This window comes from Pieris napi, chromosome 9 (assembly GCF_905475465.1).
Source record: "Pieris napi chromosome 9, ilPieNapi1.2, whole genome shotgun sequence".
Classification (NCBI taxonomy): domain Eukaryota; kingdom Metazoa; phylum Arthropoda; class Insecta; order Lepidoptera; family Pieridae; genus Pieris; species Pieris napi.
The window spans coordinates 13,007,012-13,028,476 of NC_062242.1; the positions used below are offsets into that span (position 1 = coordinate 13,007,012).

Consider the following 21,465-nt stretch of genomic DNA (forward strand, 5'->3'; position numbering starts at 1 on the left):
TTCTTTTTAAATTCTAAGTTTATCTCCGACTTATCTGAGAACTTCATATAGAACAGTGTTTAAACACTTCAATATTTGCGGGCATATTGAGTCGGCAATATTGCTTACTTGAAGCTTATGAAGGAAGCACAAAGACTGCAATAATACATCTTGATACGTATTTTTTAATATCATGAACGACGATCACGCTCACCTTGTTATTTTTAAACGAACAGAAATGTGTTCAATATACTAAAAATAAATATTGGAATATTGAATAAAGATAATTTTTTTAAGTACATTTAAATCAAGAAGCGAAACAGAAAAGGTTTTCCAAATTGTGTTAGGAACTAGCAAAAAAGTCAATAAATGAAAAACACTGTCGCTATTCGGACGTATATAACAAAATTTTTCAGGCAGAATGTCCATAGCGGGTATATCGTTTAACTATGGTAACTGCTATGTTTCGAAATAGGTCACACATTGAGGCGAGCCGGGACTCGATACATTTTTAAGCAAATAACTGTGCCCGGGAGCAGCGATGACCAACGGTTATTCCCTGGATACCGGTGACTCGACAAAATCGCACTAGATACTGGATAGTTCTGGAATAACCCAATTTAATTTAAACTACAAATATGACAGAAAATACTGGCAATACTAGTACAAACTTAATAGAAGACTCATCTATTACGTTTATGTAATATGACAGCTAACAGCATAATGGATGAATAAAAATCACTAAATTAATTTCAAGCGCACACGATTCTTTTATATATAGTTAGATAGTTAATATCTATCTATTCATAAAACTAAAGAACTTTCAATTTATTTCATTCTAATTAAAATCATTGGAATACATTCACAACGCGTCCGCTATGAGTGGATCTCTGTTGTTCGACCATAACAATTTCATTATGAGGCAAAATGTACCAAATATTCGTATTATCGGTTAAAATTAATATCTAGTTTATATTGGGAAATGTTTACTTTAAGCGTTATCTGGTAAATGTTATCGTTTCATTAATTAATGAAGTATTTACATCCCTCGAATAATATCTAAATCGAATAGTAAGTTTATTCTTCATACGTGTGCCTTAAAGTGAGTGTAAGTTTATATATTTTATATTGCTGTTATAGTTATGAATAATGTTAAAAAGTCATCAAACATTTAGGTGATACAAATTATAATTGATGCACATTTTGAAGCTAGATTTACCGCTATAAATTACTAAGTGGCTGTAATCTCGCTACATATTTATTTACCAGCTATATATATCTTTTGTAACCATTACAATATGAAATTTCTTATTACCCAGTAAAGTAACACGCACGCTCTCGTATAAAGTTATTTTTTTTCAATCTCATACTTTTCTATCTTCGCATAGCCCAAATTGAACCGCTACTTCGCAAAAAGTGTTTAAAAAGTTTACTTCGTTACCGGGATCAACAAGAATCGAGATGTTGTTCCTAACTATCGCATTTCTGACTATACAAATATGGCGTAGTATACAATATTTTCTTAGATGAATTACGGCTGAAGAACTAATGGATTTGAATTCGTAGCCATACAAGACACAGACGTAGAAATTACGGTAGGTACTACCAACAACAAACAAATTATCCAACCCGTCAAAAATCAACACTGGGACATACATAATAACCTAATATAACCCTCTAACTAGTCCATTGTAGCTCAGAGGCCCACAACTCGCCGGAACGGGGTAATAACATTGGGCCATTTAGGCACCCTGGACGATTCAGCTGGGTCCAATCGACCATTCACTGCATTTGGAGGGTTAATTGAACTGTTTGCCATATTTACTGCGCGTGGTTTTATTCAAAATTTTGTTATGACTCTTTTAAAATTTAAAATCTCTGTTGTGTATGATGAACCGCAAGCGACACTGTATAACTGAATGTTTTTATATCTAAATAAATAATGTTATATTCTATTCAAAATTATACTTTCTCCTGCAATGCCAACTATATTGTCAGGTCTTTTAAATATATTATACAGCCACTAAATATTTGGGCATCCTGTAGCAATACACGAGCCATGAACGCGGGTTAGCAAAAGTAATAGTTAAATTAAACTCCACAATTAGACGTCACCGCCGTAACGAGGGTAGTTTCAAACTGCGTATAACCGTTACACTTATTGTTCTACTAATTTCGTTTAAATTTAACTTTTAGCTAATTTCAGACCTTTCTGCACGCGAGTGCCGTCACTTGAAGAGCTTATGTTATTTCTAAAATTTAACTTAAATGTACTTTCCGTTTCACACGTGAATAAGCAGTAAAGTATATTTATATGTACAGTTCTTTAACATACAGTTATGTATTTTGCTGCGCTGTGTAACAGTCTGCTCCTCAACATAATGCTGAGCCAGGGCCAATTACAACTACAACACACACGCATTACACACTTAAAACGTACCTTGTTCTTTAAAAGAAAAAATAATTGTTATCTTTCATTCTTTTCTATATTTTTTTTATTATCATTATTTTGTGTGTTGTGTTGCTGTATGTGTGTTTTGCTAGTAAATGTAGTAAATGTTAACTATAAGTTATATAAATGTGTTAAGTGTCTAACTAATTCAGTACTATATAATTTAATAATGATCTTCTATGTATTTTATAACAGCTTTGCTTTAGACAGTCGCGAACAATATTTAAAAAAATACATAAAATAGCAGGACTAAATCTAGCCGAGTGCCTCACAGTATTTGTCCAGCAGGAGCTGTTGTAACTGGATTAACTAACTTGCTGATAATGTCCTACGTGCGCTCACCCCGGATCACGTAGTGGTATGCCACGATACACGAACGAGAGCGATTTCTTTTTTGAATATAGTTTTATAAGAGGGAAGCCCCTTAAATACGAGCACACTACTGCAAACTCGAATACAGTATAAAAACTGTATATGTATTAAATGTTATTTTAGAAGAAGCCCATGACTTCTCTATCTCAAGATAGTCTTGGTTGTGACTAAAGCGGTTAGCCGTTAGGTACATAGTATTTGCACAAAATATACTAAACATCTACAGGTGCCAATTGTTTTCTTATGGAATCTCGCTCTTGGCCTTAAGGGCCGTTATAACTCAGCTCGGGTGGTTTTGGCGAGCGTAGTTCGGCCTGAATGAGCGTTTTCCGGCGACTCCTGCGAGACTTGGACCTCGGCTTGAGCCGTCGCGGGGTGGTCAATTGCCTGAAGGGCAGGACGGAAGCTCACTGGAGTCAGCGAAGTACGAGGTAAAGGGCCACGCCCTCCCCGGTGAAGACGGTTTTTTACCCTAATCTGATTTTCACTATTATTTCCCGCGCGGGCAGCTTCTAATTGGTTGTTAGCTACAGTGATTGGATCATCCGGACCAGTTAGGGCCTTTTTTGTCGGGAACGGGTAATAGTTGATGCTTTTAGTCAACAACGGGTTGGGTTGGTGTTTAGCCTTGTCAAAGTGGCGTGTGGACGCCAACTTTATCCATTGGGCTATGGTAGGGAGCCCCAGGTAGTGGTGGAGTTCGTCGTTCACAGTTAGAAGGGTGAGTTTTGAGAAGGCAAATAAATATGTCCACTAGTAAGCATATCGGAGGGGAGCCAATTTGCAATGTTTGATTTGCTTTATAGCTCGCATGAGTTCAACTCTTGGGCCACATCAAAACAGTAGGTGAAATTTAAATTTATATAACTTGTGTTCTTCAAATTATGAGAACTAGGACACAGGCTTAATTCCTGAAGTCGACCAAGTTTTTGACCTTAATAAAATTAACTTAACGTCGCAGCCATGCAGCGGTTTAGTTTGAATAACTTTGGTGGGGTTGAAATTAATTTTACTATTTTGAATTTGTCGCGACAGAGCTGAATAGAATTTTTATGTCGGAGAAACATTTTAAAGTAATTAATGCATACCGTATGTTCAAAACATTAATTAATAATTATTGAAACTACAAAATTGAAATGATCGAATAACATTGAATCAATTCATGAAGTTAATTATTTCTGATTCCAAAACAGAACAATATCGACGACGTAATGGTAATTATCTTCAACTATTATTAAATCGAAAACGTCTGTTTGAAATTTCTCCGATACACGGGTAGACGAGGTGCGGTTAATTTTTAATCGTATTGGCAACTACTTGAAACAGAGACGGGAAAAATCGGAACTGATTCACTGTTTCCACATTATTCCATTAGGCATTTATAAAAAATGTAATGTTCAATAGGTATATACGTATGTGCTGTACTCTAAATAGGATACGTAATAATATAAACGATTCTAAGATTATTTTCTCATGATATGACATTTCTAGTTCAACAATTAAACGCATCTTGGAGACTTTGGGGATGAAGAATTTACCAGTTATAGATTCAATTACTTCCTGACTGCACTGTTAGGACGGGATTTTAAAATCAAGAAAATCCAATAAATATCTAGTTGTTAGTAATGGTTTGCCTTGACTGGACACAAAGTTTTCTGAATTAGATTCGCATATTCGCTATAACGATAATTTACATTCTGTAGCAATAAGTTAAACATTTTGTATGAAATAAATAAACATGTGTAAGAATGACGAATTCGTTGAAATCGGTTGAAACTTCCACTCAAAAAACCACTTTGCTTAATGTTAATAAAGAGTGCAATAATACAGAAGTTTTTGAAGTTATACTTCTTTTGGCGCGTTAGGGAAGATGAGAGTAAGATTTTACGATGCGCGCGCACACCGTCACAAAAAACCGACACCCTGAATATTTGTTTAAAGGTCGGTAAAACAGTCTGGGCCGCTAGTTGGCGCTTGCTCTGTTTTATCGACAAGTTGCATTGTCTGTCATGGCGTAGTTTTTTCAGAGTCGTGTTTATTTAAACCAAAATAATGATTTCTATACGAGAAAACCCTTTCCAATGTGATACAAAACATAGTGTTTATTGTAAAGTATCATAATTAGTACATATTATATCGTTTCGATTGGAAGTGACCATTAAAATGGCCAAGAAAAATGCAACTCGAAGAGGGAAACGTCCCTCTAAAGTGCTCGAAGAAAATTATTACGCTAAAGAAGTATAACTTCTAACGCGTGTACAAGTACACACACGTTTTTAATTAATAGTATTACTTCTCTAGACTAATAAATTCTCATCTATTATTCGAAGTATATCTGAGCTACAGTGGTGTGCAATGGAAACGCTCGCAATGCCATTACCACTTGTTAATAAATCCAATTGGATTATTACCTCGACGAGTTCGATCCAATGCCGGGTGCCTTTATTACGAATCGGCTATTGACAAGTTGCTATTGCTGGTCTATACAATGGGTAGGTATTTTATCTACGTATTTATTTAGTATTGAACGATACGACTGTTCTAGATTAAAACCAGAATCTATGAGCTTTATCCATTTGTTTATTTGGTTCTTACTTCGGATTTATTATAGCCAAAGGTAGAGAAATGATTTTTTATTTACCTAGACTAATGCTTACATTTCTTTGTCCTGTATAAATATTTGATTTAATAGGTAATATGTCTAACAAAAAGATAGATTCGAAAAAAAATCATGTACAGGAAAAATATTACTTTATTTCTTCAGTGATTGAAAATCACGATAAATTTCATAATCCTGTGTGTGGTGAAAAATTTCAGAATAAGAAAAGAATTAAAAAGGTGAAGCAATGCAACCCTAGTAGGTCGCTTAGCGGTTACGTAATTTACACTATATTCCAATCTCATTGTACATTCAATAACTTTTGAGTGCCGGTACCTGCGTAATAATGGTCGTTATTACCGTGGACTACAGAGTATATTCGCTTGTTTCGTACTAAAATAACATTGTATTGGCCTAGACTGCATGACATTTACAAGTGCCAGCAGTCGTGGCGTATTTGTCTAAATTATTCAATGTACTAACCGCATTAGAAATATTACAGAGCGAGATTTATTCTGGAAAATCATTTCGAAGTACAATAATAGCCATACATAGCAAGGTTCAAATATTGAATCAAAACTTTTCCACAGCAGTAGAATATTATATATAGCGTGGTGGGGCTTTTACTACACCGAGCGGGTCTAATTGACTCATCTATGGAATATATATTTACATATTACTGCTGTGACGTTGCACTTTTATTAGATTTCGTATCTGTATTTCTGAGAGTTTTTTTTGTGATGCGTCATTACAAATGTTTCATATTCATTTTCAAAGTTACTACGGTGTTGTGTGTTAATATTTAATTTACAAGTGCTTTTAATATTAGTAAAATTGAATAATAAAATGACTCGTATTGGCATTTGGTGTAGGTGGTTCGAATTACGGCGGTCAAGAAAACATCACGAGGAGACCGGCTTGCCTTAGACACAAAAATGGTATGCGTTTGTCAGGCAGTGAAGAGAAAAAATGATCACCAAACAAATACAGAATGGCTGTAGAGGTTAAAGCCGCTAGTTTTAATTTCTAACAAATAAAATTACGAAATCAAAAAATAATTAAAATCAAAAATCTTTAGTTCATATAGGTAACCCAACGTACACTTATGAACGTCAAAAAAGAAATATACATTAAATGCTTCTAATTTTACATTTACTGCCATTTCTCAAATCAAGGACGTAGAACGGAAGAGAAGAACTGGCAATAAACTCTCCGCCACTCTTTTTATTGCCAAGTTTTTGTTTTACAAAATGTTTGTTAGGAGTTGCACCCATTACACCATTTTCCACATGACATCTATTACATTACATGATCAGACAACGCTATCTTTTTCAAAACGTCAAGTGTCAGTAACATATAACAACCAATAGAATGCCGCGGTTATCAAAGACATTTAAAATAAGCATAAAATGATCAAAGATATTAAAGAAGTAAAAACTCGTAGACTTTTAATTAACAGAAGTTACATCAGATAAAATGAGATACAGAAACTTAGAAACATTTTCCCGTGCGCTCCAATGGATCCGATTTTAATTCCAGATAAGTATTTTCGTGGAAATTAAAACGTACGTGACCATTAGTAGCTTATAAAGACTCGGAAAGCGAAACAGCGTTTGCTTAATTAAAAGAAATTATCTACTTATCGTTCAAAGTAAAATCTTATTAATAAAATCTCGCTGATAGAAGTAAAGCCCTTTTTTACTTAACGGTTCTTTTTTACTTTGCGTTAATTAATTATGCAGAATATTAATAGCAATTTTATTGAATTATTTGTATTTTGCTTGAGTTATTTTGCCCGCAGGATACCTTGTGGCGAGGTGTGGTATACGCGAGCCCTAATGTCCCATATGGGAATGCATCTCCGACCGCGATGGGGGAAAAGGTGTTTCATCTGTCTACACGACTCATCGATTAAGTCCATATACTGAATCGGTGAAATGCAGTCTATGTTCTTTTTGATGAAGCCACATGGCCAGATTACGAATAATGAAAATAGCTCACCTGTCCATCATATCTCCCTCAGGACGGTTGATGGCCGCGTCCTTCGAAGCCGAATACACGTACACCCGAGTGTCGGCCTTATACCACTTGATACTGTGCATTTCACCGCAGGACTTGCCGTCGATGCGACATCGGAGTCGGGCAGTGTTGCCCACCAATGACGACGCGTGATCTGAAGAAAATAAATGTAACAACTTAATACGAATTTTATAATAACCTTAGTCGAACACATATATTTCAGTTAGAGATATCAAAGCCCTGCCTATATTCTTTAATGTTTTCTATTTTCTTATATAGTAAGTAACTTTTATATATTAGAATGATTCTAAATATATAATGTACTTTACCGTACAACATATTATTGTCATGAAATAACCTAGTGTTAAAATACGCCAACAGCTGGGTTTGTACAAACAATATCATAGTACAAAATGCTGTGTTTAAAGTATGTGCCAGTATGTAAAGCAGGTTATCACAGAGGACATTAGCTACATAATCCTGATATTGTTGTGCCTTCATATGCGCCATGTACAAACAGCTTGATATCTTACTCTCTGCCTCAAGTTATGAATGCTTATTAGTAGTTACTTTAAAACGATTTCATATGCAATATACAAAAACCATGTTAATAATAATAACTTTATTTATCAGACTAAATAGAATAAACGTGTGTCCGTCTATATATAACTAAAAATAACTAATAGACAACACAACGCTATACAATAACTAATATAGAACAAAATATAGTCAGCGTAAATAAGTAATAAGACGTAAGTTACAGTGCCGTGACAAAACTAATTGATAATACATGTTTGATAAGTCGCTTCCGCTCATACCAAACACCGAATTCTCAATATCGTGAGCGTGTGATTTTATTTCGCAAAGAGGGCCATAATCCTTCCCTCGCGAATATTCTTGTTTATACTGTAAAATAGATTCGTTCCATACGAAATACCTTTTAGATATATTGCATTTGGATTACTCTGTCTTTTACGCCCACTCGCGTTACTTCTATTACTTGACGAACGACAAATTTCATAAATAATGAGAGGCAACGGAGTGTTAAAAGTATTTAAGCCATCATGTGTCTATTTAGATTATTGAGACAACGCAAAAGCTCTCACTTGAATCATAAAAAGGTTTTAGATACCCAGAGTTAGTATAAGAGACGTCCATTAAACTTATGTTTAATGGTTTTTTTATATATCTATAAACCTAGCTACTATTAAATTTACAGCTCTAAAAGGAAAGATGCAGAAATTCAGGTTGGATCTAAGGGATCTCATTTATTTTTATTTGAGTAACTGTTAGTTAAATGATTAAATAAAAAGTAATGTTATTTAGTTAACTGAGATTCTTTGTACGTCACTTTTAATTTACATTAAAAGTTTATTTGTTACGTCTTTACGTAAGGTTTGGTTATGTTTCAGTTTTTTTCCTCCTCCTATCGCTTATATTCATTAATATTAAAATTTATTTCATTTTGGATTTTTATAGTTTACTTAGCTGAATCCCTTCTACGTTGTGTTTTAGTCTCCTCTTTTTGGATAATTTTCGTAATGATCTTAATGATAACTTTTTATTCTGTGTTGGTCGATAAATATTTCAACTATTGTTCTCAGTAACGTGATAATATAAAATTATTGTTAACGTTATCTTAATATATTTATTGTAAATCTGACCCGAATCTAGGATCGGGTTACGTCGAAAATGAAATAATCCGGGGTCAATCTGACCTTCTCTTGATTTAGACCCCAGAGCCAAGGATTATAGTTGCCTCAACAATAAAATTAAAATACTAATATAATTTAAAGGCCATTTATCGGGCCACCGTCTTATATTGTTGTGTATTATGAATTTGTGTATGATATGAAATTAATAATATTTTTAAGGGTTCGAAAAAATACATTACCCACAATCTTAAGTAGATAAAAAGCTTTGAGGCGTGATAGAGTTAAAGAGAAACAATTTAAAAGAAGAAGTAATTTCTGTGTAATATTTCACCTCGGTGTAAGATTATCGTTTTGTAAACACAGCGCTAAGCCACCGGCCGCTTGTGACGACACGATCTGTTGTTGCTTGTTACTTAACACTTACATTGAAAAGCTCTTTTCATTACTCTTTTCAGACTCCTGTGCTTAAAAACTATTGTAAAATTAGGTGTGAAGAATAAAAAAAATATACTATTATGCGATGCTTATGCGATATTTTGTAATATCAGTTAATACACGAGCAGATCAAAAACTGATAAACTATATCAGACACAAATATATGTTAGTGTGATTGAATAATTATGTATAATCGATCGTAACTCTAGAGAAATATCAAAAGGAAACTGCCGGAGTAGCAATCGCCCAGGCCCGAAGGAGACGCTAAGTCTTTTAAGTAAATAAAGTCCCTTTTTAGGAACTCCCCTGCTAGCTTCTCGGCCACAGATCTGCCTGATGGCGTGCCTGATAGGCTACTATATAAGGGTCTTATAAATAATAAAAACTCTAAATTAGTGTAAAGTCAATACAAACCAGGAAGGATACAAAATATATAAAAGGATGCCAAATTTAGTGGAATCAATAACAGCTATTTCATGAATCTTTATATTTATAGGTTAAACACCGCTTATTGTTGGCGAACATGAAATTTATAATGACTCCTGATATATTTCACAAGTGAATTAATTCATTTAATAATTGACAATAGCAAAGATGAGTAGAGAGGTGAACGTGGATTCCTAATTCAAGTAGCTTTTATCAAAATAAAAACTAAACACAAATGTACGGTACAAAGTTTAGTAGTATACAAAGTAAACTGAGTATTTTCAATTTGAAATACCTACATTGGGTCAATGAAGTAGCTGTAATATTAAAAGTGTTTAATAAGAACCAGTTGATATATTTATCATCTTTCCAAACACTAAAAATATATTAAAAGCCAGCGACCTTACAACATAATAGTCATTAGTCACAATTGCATTTTAAATTTAACATAAGAAATAAGAATATTGATAACTTTACGTACTTAACTTTTTGATTTTGTTATTTAAACAAGTTAAAAGCGAAAGGAAGTCGGACGTAAGTTGCACATAAATTGTCGGTAAAGCGTCCAATTACCAAGTTGCACATTTATTACAGAACTTGTAAGAAATATTTCTTTTTTATTGCCATAGTTTTAAGAGGTTCCACTTTGAATTAATGTTCTTGCTCTGATATGTCGCTCTTTAAATTTGGCCAATAAAACTATTTGGTGCGTGAACTCTAGGAGTTCTCTGCGCGTTTCTTGTTAAACGATTTCTTAGTTAAAGTATTGTCAAGTTTTGTAACCGCACCAGTCAAATTATTCAAAGTTTACTCTTGGTTCTTCTTATAACAATAGTGATCTGTTATTACATTATATTATTATTATTACATATGAGAAAAATTGTATTCCAAATACTGAATACGGATTATACACGGAAACGCAACTTTTCCAATATGTCCTTAGGCGATGGACGTCAATTACAAAGTTTTCGGGGTTTTCACTTCGCTCAATATACGCGCAACGTATGTATATCAAAATTGAATTATTATTTTAAGTAATGTTGTAAAACAAATATGTTTTCGTTTGCAGACTTTAACAAAATAATTATAGACGAAAGCCTCAAAAAGAAATATGACGATATTGCGAAGTTTACCGCAGCGCACATGTTTAAAAGTCAAAAATCATTTATTCACTTAGGTAACACAATGTACACTTATGACCGTCAAAAAAGAAATATACCTTAAATACTACTAATTTTACATTTACTGCCAGTTAATAAACACTACCAATAGTTATCTTTTCAACAATCGTTTGGGTTTCCAACGCCAATATAGATCATCAATTGAATTTATTGAAAGCTACACGTGAGTGGCTTCCAGGCATCTGGTGGTGGAGTACGTTAAGATACTTTAAAATATTCGCAATAAGGTTAATAGGATTACACAGCTGAGTTAACAGAATATTCGGCACTGCGTAGCAATTCAATAGTTTTATAATCTCAAAGCCAGCAATGCTGGATCTACAAGCTCTTAACTCTATATTGTTAAAGTTAGTTCGCTGTTACAGTGTTGCGCAGTCAACTCACTGAACTCAACTTTGTACAGATAGTTTGTTGCTTTGATATTTACAGATACCAGAATTTTAATACATATGTGATGGGCATAAGTTTTAACGAGAACTATCGTTAGTTTTGTTATAATTTAACTAATTACCTTCTATTTTATTATAATTAAGAAATGGAACCTAGTATTTCACTGTTCCGAGCAGAAAATAATTTTAAGTTCTTATGAATAATGGAAGTTTTTAAGTTATACGAAAAAAGCAGTAATAAAATTAAATATACAATTTCATACATATATATTTTTTGACATCGATCATAATGTAGGTTTATAAAATAATTAAATATAAAAAATGTATTTAGACAAAATTAAAATTATTACAAAAAACAACGGAGTCTATTGTGTAACGCATCTACATTTATTTTCGGTATATAAACCGACAAAGGAATACAAGAGAAGAGGCTCATTGCGGCCTGAGGCGCTTGTTTTGCATCATTTCGAAACATCACAAAACTTTCACCATCGAACGTATTACTTCTCGTGGCGGGAAAACATGTAAATCAGTTATTCCGCAAAACGGCCGGAATATTATCCGGGGCATTAGCATCTCACCCATAAATCGGTGGCTAATTTCACAACTTTTTGGCACAAACCGCTGAGCGGTTATGGCCCAAGTTCTTGATGTGATTTAATACGTTTCATGCTTGCTATAATAAAAGGCTAAAGTCGCGTTTAAGGGATGTCCATACAGACCTCTAAATACAATGATTTTAGGGTCTCCAAAAAAGCTTATACTATCGTAGTTGGACACCACCGAGAACATAATATAATGTCGTCGCCTTCAAAGTATAACTTAAACAAAACCGTTATTAGTAATGATGGTTAAAAGGTCAAAATGTGTGAAATAAACGACGGATGAGTTTGTTTATTGCAGATGATATTGCAATGCTATACCATCGTTAGTTATTTTATATGCGTACAATATTAAAATATATCCTTATACTTGTTTGACGGAGCCTTTTCAGGTTTTCCTCAAAATAATAAGCTATGTTTAACGGAACAACTTTTTGTTCGCGTGAAATGCGAAATGAGCTACAATTTGTTTGAAAACTTTTCAATGGTCAAGTTAGAAAGTATCAAGCTAATTTTGACCCTAATATTTTCTTTTTATGATGTCCTAATTGAGGAGAAACCCATTTTTTAAGGAGCTAAGAGACTGGCTTATTAATTTTACAAATTTTCTGACTGAACACAAATTAAATTATGTTTTTAAGCACATGACATATTTATTTATAGCCTTGTATCGGAAATAAAAAATATATACATTATTACTATTATTTTTCTTAATCTACGATAATGGATTCTGTGTCCTCCATTTTTCTTTTTTGTGTACCAATCTAGTCCAGGTCTTAGTCTTTCCAGCCATATTTTCCATGATTTCATCGGCCCACCTTTTAAATTGCCTACCTAAGTTTATTTTATGGCCTCTTGGTTGTAAGTACGTTCGTACTTATCTGCTCCTTGTATGGTATGTCCAGCCCATTTCTATTTTAGTTGTTTTATTTTATATGTAACGTCAGCAAACCCCGTTTTATCTCTTAACTTCTTGTTACTTATTTTGTCGCCAAAAGCACATAACAAATATCTGAAATTACTAATACTAACTGAAATTTGCACTTTTTGAAGACAGTTTCTGCTTATCTCGTATGAGAGCCTTTCCTAAATATAAGGCACCAAAAGTGACCATCACTGGATCCGGTCACAACATCCATTAAAATCAATCAATTTACGTAGTCAAAGTTTTTGTTAAACAAATAGCAACAGAGTTGATTTGATTACACATCAACTTTCGTGTTTCATTCGAGAGCAATGAATAAAAATTCATTGGGAATTTTCGCGTAAATGCCTCGGCATTGGAACTCGAATATTTGACGTCATTCCAAAGTGAATTCTCCAACGCGATATTTACCAAATTCACCGATATTTTCGAAATGTCATTTCCACGCGTTTTATACGAAGCATATAAAGTATTTTGGATATAATATTTATAAAGTGCATTGAATTCAAATAGAGTTTTTGAAGACGTCTCTAAGAAGTTTTCAAATATAAGTCTATTCTTTGGGTTTTTATTTAACATAACTACGGTATTTAGAAGAGAAATGAAAATAATATCACAAAAAAACACCAAAACTGGGACAATCTTAATTAAAAACAATATTTTACCTTAATTAATAGCACTATAGCCAAAAAAAAATTGGAAATCATAACTTCGTAATAAGGTTGTAAAAATTAACTCACAGTTAACAAGCAAACTTTTCTTAATTATTTTGAGCTTTATCTGTTTATACGTAGATAATATTAATATATGAATTTACTTTTTTATTCTTTTTTTGGTTTCATATTCCCTGCTTCAGAATTAAATACTGTAAGACATGATTATTTAAAAATAATAATTAGTATTATAATTGTTATTCTATATCTTCGTATAAAAACTTTGAGCGTGCGACTCTTATCGCTGTGGTAGTAGATTCGATCCCCGGTGTGCACGAATGGACTACATCTAAGTCTATATACAACACGGACATGGTATATAAATACACATTTAACACTCGCTCGTACGGTGAAGGAAAACATTGTGAGGAAACCAAAACGACGGCGTGTGTCAGACACAGAACGTGTGGCTAATCACACATTCATTGCCTAAAGAAAAAACAAATTATCACGAAACAGATACAGAAAACTGCCATAATTAATTATTATATATGGTTACATGTTATGTAATATAAAAATTTCATTGCAGAAGGACCTTTTAGGTAAATTAGTTACTTGCGTACGTACTGCTCTAATTATACTTGCAATTTAAGTCTATCCAATATGGCGCGCAATCGTCGCCTAGAAACAAGACTATACTATAAACATTAGAGAATATTAATGTTGCAAACTATAATAAAACACAGTTGGAATATAAATCACCGGCATTGTTGCCGGAAGATAGTGACAGCAGAAAAACGATACGCTATCCGTTAGCCATTTTATTTATTTTTTACCATCATTCAGGTCAGCCGAATAGATTCTACTGAAATGATTTATTTGTTATATTAAAATGGATTTTTGATCGAATATCCACACATACGTACAAGTGATATATGAAGAATGCTCAAGATTTTTATGTTTATATGCATTATATTTATAACATGTCAAGTATAACTTGGGTTTTAAAGATTCTAATGACCTAAGATAACTCCTGGAGTCATTTTAACGATGTATATTTTAAGTTTCACTGCGTCATATCTACGCTATTTTCTAAACCTTATTAAGAACCTTCTTAAAATGATGTTTCACAGGATTTAAAGTAAACACGGAGTTATGGATTTCTTAACCAGAAAATCCAAATCCAATTTTCATTTAGTCAAATAAATAAAATTAACACAACCACTACCTCCTCATAAGTGAAAATGTAAGCTTAAAAATGAACAAAGTTTGGACTGGGATCACAATATTTCAATGAAATTGAAACTGCGTCAAGTTTCAATGTAAGTAACTATTTCCAGAAGTCTAGACGAATAAAAAATAAGTATGGACCTATCCCAGGTGCGGATCCAACAATTTCAGGAGCTGGCTGAACTGAACTCATAAATATGTATAAGTATTATATACATATTATATTAATGGTTAATCCACTGTTATCATACATTTGCAAAGATGGTTTACAATACGTGTGTTATTTTTGCTAAAAATATAGGAATGTCATAGAGACACCCACAAAGTGATGTATGGTTATCCATCGGTTTTATGTGAACGACAGAGTAACAGTGGCTACAAACTATCGAATATCATATCTGTTCTGCACATTTACAACCCCTGTTTGTTGAAATAGTTTACTTTTGGTATCTATTTTTGTAGGAATTCACTGAAAAGTAAACTAACACTTTTAAAATATACACAAAACGCCCTAAACCATCTCTAAAGTATTTATTAACAAGATATTGAACAATTATACGACATAATTCCTACTTGACTCCGGCCCTGAAGCCAGAAAGCTCTAGACAATAAAAATGATGGCAGTGCGATCCCTCGCGTCAACACTCTACTTTACGACTCTCGACTGAATTGTTCGAGATTATAATATTGACTGGCTCGGAATCACGACATTGTCTGTGTCCACATTCCATCTAAACCACGCTATTTCATAACATTACACACAACCTACAGGCCTTTGTTTAATATCCAACGTGAATTATCTCGGGTTGCACATCAGAGTAATTACTAAATGATTGAATCATTTATTTAATATTTTAGACATTATAAACTGAAGTTTTTAATCCTGTTTTGCTCACAATAGGTGAATGAAAAATAAAAATTGAAAAGAAACTTCTTAATAATAATTGTAATCTATTTTTAAATATAAAGTAATAGTTATATCGTACCACGAAACATAATTCAAAACAACTTCAATACTGAATAAACAAGAAATATTCTCGATTTGAATACATTCAGTACAACATAGCAATACGGTATTTCCAGTATGAGAAATGTACAGTCTCCTAAAGCAATATATTTGAGAAATTCCCGTATATTTGTTCATGAAACAGTGGCATCGCAATCCTTAAGAAAAATCGCTCTTTCCACGCCTCGAGTGGCGATTTGTCGACTTTTTGCGACTGGCAACCCCCTCACAGTTAGTGAGCTTATAAATTATAGCCAATGGCCTGCAATATGTCGGCAGTGACTCAGTTTTTAGATAGAAACACCAGGAGTGGAACAAAATCTTGGATGTTACGTGACGCACTATTGAAAGAACTTCTTAACAGTTGCATTACAAATGATGTGTAATTTTTTTTGATAATAGATATTGAAGACTTTTCACGTTCCCATATTGCTAATCTATTATTTTAAAAGTTAATACCCAAGAGAAATTATAAATTATAATGTTACTCCAAATGTTAATAAAAACTATATAGATACCAGGAAAAAACCAAAAATTCAGGATTCATGTTTCAGCACAATTCCCCAACAAATCTGTGAAATATTCATAATTTCCCGCGTGTGCCAAGTTTCCCAACGCTGCGCCGGTCGCTAATAGACAATTTTCTATTTCATAAATCCGTTACATCTAAACTGTTTATGAAATATGAATTTAAATTGTACTGGTAAACGGAGAAACGCTAGTTTCATGACGTCGACCAACTACAAACAAGTTAAGGATCTTTTAAAAAGCAGCAAAAAGGTAACTTGCAGATGAATCTTTCAAAAATACTAAAGGCTACACATACATACCTCGGATAACAATAAGCTTCCAGAGAACCAGTTCTTATTTGGATGTTAATCAAAACAATACAGAAAACCTATACTTGCATGAAATTTTCAAAACTGACATTAATATGGGAATACTCAAATAAGTTAGTAAATAAAGTAGTACGTTTGTTAGAGGTGCGAGCAGTATTAAACGAAGGAGTAAAACAAATTCACGCAAAAATGGCAATCCTTAGACGTCCTGCAAGAAAAACCTGTGAAGGTTTTCTTATAATTCGAAGGTTATAATTTAACATATCTTATATGTATAATAGAATGTTTGTATTTGTTTCTTTGTATATAATAATATAGTTAATAATTATCGTAGAGAATTAAAGGCTTTTTTATTTAATCTAGACCACAGATAAGACGTCATAGTAAACGCACATATCTTATTTTATTTACTGTTATTGTTTCTTTAAAATCCAATCCAGTTCATAAATATTATGAATATTGATATTAAGTCTAATGAGTTGGTGTTAAGTGTTAACTAACTTACTTGTTGTTTGACACGCGGCTGAGTTATGGGACGGAGTTTGGGCAAACATTTGTTGAGATTCAAGGACAATTAATATTCATGTAACCGCTGAAATGCTTTATTATAATCTTGATTTTATGAATTTATAATGTTAGTTCATTCTTGCGTCTTGGTTGACTGAATAAAACTTTCATATAAGACTACGTTTTCAAATTATTATATTCACGAAACGATTTAAAACTAATGTTCTTCTTTAATAAATCAATTTTATTATTAGCTATCTGATATCTGATTGTTTTTCTATCTCTGTGTACACTCATTTAAGATATTAAACTTGATTTAATTTAGCACTCAGTTATAAAAAAACAGAGATATATGACGGAGTGAGATGAGGAGAAGTCATAGGAACGAGAGCAGCACCTAAATAATGGAGTGGAAGGATTACGCGTGAAAATGGAGGTTGAAATTCAGAGGTCGTAACTAACAATGAACGTTAGGATAGGTCGTCTAACGACAGGAAGGCCGATACCGGTGGTTGACAAAGCAACAAACGAAAACCTGAACAACTACAGAACCTGCAATATATAATATATTCAATTATGTAATATATAATAATAATGATACATGATTGAAGATAATGAAGACAAAACTTAGTTTGTTGCCTTTTAATCAGCAAATCGGCCTTATTCTACTTTTTAAAGGCTTCTCTGCTTGGTTCGACCGCTCTATCGAATCTGAGCGAACAACCGAATTTGTGATAAACAGGTTTCTGATATTTCCTGAACTCGTTCCGCGACCGATGCCGAATCGACTACAAAGTCATTCGGCAGTCATAGGAACGTCACAGATTACTTTATTGATTGTAATTAAGTTTCAAATGTTATAAGTTTTTATAAATTACTTTAATAATAATAATGACTATGGGTCAATAATAATAATGACTCCATACTCATTATTATTATTGACCTTGGAATAGTCATTAATTGCAGCTGACAGTGACACCATTTCTACGGCATTAATAATAATGACTATGAAAGTACTATTTCCACAACGATCAAATGGTCAATATTGACAAATCAAATAGTATAAACAGTTTTAAACTAATTTGACTTTGATGTTATTTACTTAATACAAGGGCAGCTGACATTAATAATAATTACTATGAAAATACTATAACTATAGACTATAAAATAATCTGTTAATTTGTTGATTTGACAAATCAAACAAACATTGAAAAATCAAAATTAACATTGACAAATTAAATAAACCACTAGTAATAACGGTTATAAACTGATAAGACTTTGACGTTGTTAATTTACGAGCTCTGTGACATATAATGACAATGGCAGCTGATACCAGCGCCATTGCTCCGACATATACCTACATATTTTTATGCGCTTGACTTGAATCTCGCTGAAATACTTGCTAAATACTATGGACCTTCCATATCACCATTAGACAAATATAATAATTTATACGGAAATATCGCATTGCGCATGTATCGTGAATGAATTTCATTAATCTGCGCGCCGGGAAATTAATTCTTAATGAGCCTCTAATTGAAACGAGATGAATTTTAGGCAATCCTGTATGTATATTATATTACTATGTATACATACGTAATATGTTAAAAATTATGAAACTATATATATTTTTACTTTAGTAAAGTTTCATATTCAGCAGAAGTTAAAAAAAAGTATGTTTAATTAAATTAAAGTATTTATTATAATTTTACATTGCTATGAAACGCGAATCGATGATTAAACTATTCTAAAATAAGCAACGGGGAAAAAGGCAATATTCATCGTCCAACTTTAGCTTTTAGCATTCGCAATTACGTACACGTCGAAAGTTGTCTCAACATGTCATGTGATATTTATACAATGTTTCGACGTGTTTCGACTTGTCACAACACTTTCAACTTTTTCAATTAGTATGTTTTCGACGATTGCATTAGAATTCCCGGAATAAAGTGACGTGGCTTTTGCACGGTTTTAGCTAAATCCCGTTTGTTTTGTGGATAGGTTATATTTTTTTTGTTAATATTTGTGTCCCTAATGTGACTTTGAGTTTACTATCCATGTATACTGGGAATATTCTGGCCTGATATAATCTCCAAATATATACTAGGTTAGTTATGAAATGTGGTGCCAATCGACTAAACTACTAAACACCGAAAATAAGCGCTAAACATGGCTTTCTATTTCTAAGGTAAGATCAGGTCAGGGTACGACTCTGGGTGCCCTCTGCCCCACCTGGTAGACATGGGAGCTCAAAGCAAGTAAGCCAGGTTAAGCGTAAGAATTTAACCTGAGGGTCGTGCGGTTAAACCCTGACCTCAGGTCGTATTAGAAGGAAAAACATCCTGACGAGCCATCCTCTAAACTAGACCTGTACTACTCGGGTATACATGTCTAGTTTTCTGTCGTACATTACATGTAACAATAGTTTTATAAAGCCTTAATATGATTCACATATTATAATATATTCCCTTATAAACGTGCAATTCTATGAATAAAAGAATATGATATTTTTTTTTTGTAAAATAGCATATAAATCCACAAAAACTGAATAATAAATATGTAATGCATTTCTGGTGTACTGTTTTAAATAAAAATAGCTCATAATTACTTTCAAAAACATAAAAATTTGAGTATCTTTTAATGCTGAAAATTAAGCTCATTCAGAGCAGAATACGGTCATAATATAAAAACCGGCTGTAATAATTCGGAACGTTGCGGCCGCCGGCAAATATTTTGTCTGATAAGCCAGCGGGCGCTGCAGCGGGCTTAATAAGCTTGCAGGTGGACAAGCGTGTACCGGGCATTTCGTTATTTTACCTATAAAAATAGATGCAATAGCAAGGTAACAGTTTTTAATTGATTGATTTTGCAACCAAGCTTGATGCATTGTAATTCTCCGAATACATCTTAAAAATCGGTATGTGCAACTATTATAGTGAATAATTTCCTAAAGCTAATGTTACTTATTATAGACCCAAAATAGTATCCTTGGATTCGATTCTTAGTATCCATGGATGTTTATAGTACTATTGTAGTCTTTTTTTAGTATATACTCATGGGCACAAGTATATGTATTAAAATACGGTAATATGGATATACGATTTATATACCGTCTTATCAAAAAATATTCGATGTTACCATCGAGATAAATCTCCAAAGTATGCTTGTTGCAATAAAAACATAACCTAGTTTCATTATTAATAACCGACGCACTCGAAAACACTGTACTCGGATTAAAACGGTTTGAGCGTGGTTTAACGGATTACGATTGAGTATACAAGTATCAACATTGTGTGGTCCACACTCTGATATGTGTTACTGATATTTATAGCTTTGTGGATACAATTTTCTTTACTCTTAAACTTTCATCGCTATAATTATAAAGCATATTGAAATCTTTGAAAAATATATAATAAATCATTTATTATATATTTTTCAATTTTATAGGCATTTTTTCATTTGAAATATACGTACTATATACGAATACTAGCTTTTTAATCCTAAAATGTCTTACCCAGTTTTTTCTTGTATTTTTGTGAAACAAAGTAGTAGGAGGTGATGCAATTGAAATTTTATTCTTAGTAAGCCTTCCAGGAGGCATAAATAAATCTACGCCGTAGCCGGAATTTAAAAACATGTAGCATTTCCGTAGAATGTAAGTATCAGCCACAAGGAATTGATGGAATTTCTTACCATATTTAGTCATTATTTAACAATGAAATGAAGCTTTTTAAGTATATTATTATACTTATATTTAGAAACTTCCGTTTGTCGAGTGATAAAGCCGGCCTTTACGTTCAATGAATTCTTGATGACGTTCCGAGTATACCATTGCCAACAATATCTCTCATTAAGATACGGTCCTCACTGTGAGGCACTGGACAAAGACTACCATGACCTCGTCAAATATTAAAGGCTTTTCTATTTTGGGAAACCTTTAAAGCAAAAGCTTAGCAAAGGTTACCATTACTTGAATAATGATGATTGTAACAAACTTTAAAAGGGAGTGTTTTTCATCAAGATTTTATAATTTCAGAATAGAATTGTTGAAACTTTTTAAAATTGTATTTCTTTGATATTATATTATATATGAAAGGTCCAGGCTTATATTGCCAATGGAATTGTAAATTTCTTGCAATCACTTTCAATAGCTCCTAAATTACTAAGCTTACTCGCAAAGAGCTTATGGAAATGTT

The 21,465-nt window shown here is 32.9% G+C and overlaps 1 protein-coding gene across 15 annotated transcripts in view; it reads right to left on the reverse strand.

Moving 5' to 3' along the window:
- The window catches only part of LOC125052239 (hemicentin-1), a 193,334-nt gene that overhangs the window by 97,588 nt on the left and 74,281 nt on the right, over positions 1 to 21,465 (reverse strand). For all 15 annotated transcript variants that reach the window (XM_047652945.1, XM_047652942.1, XM_047652946.1 and 12 more), the window contains exon 3: positions 7,404 to 7,575. In XM_047652945.1, the coding sequence (XP_047508901.1) occupies positions 7,404 to 7,575 (172 nt within the window). The remainder of the gene's footprint in view (positions 1 to 7,403; positions 7,576 to 21,465) is intronic.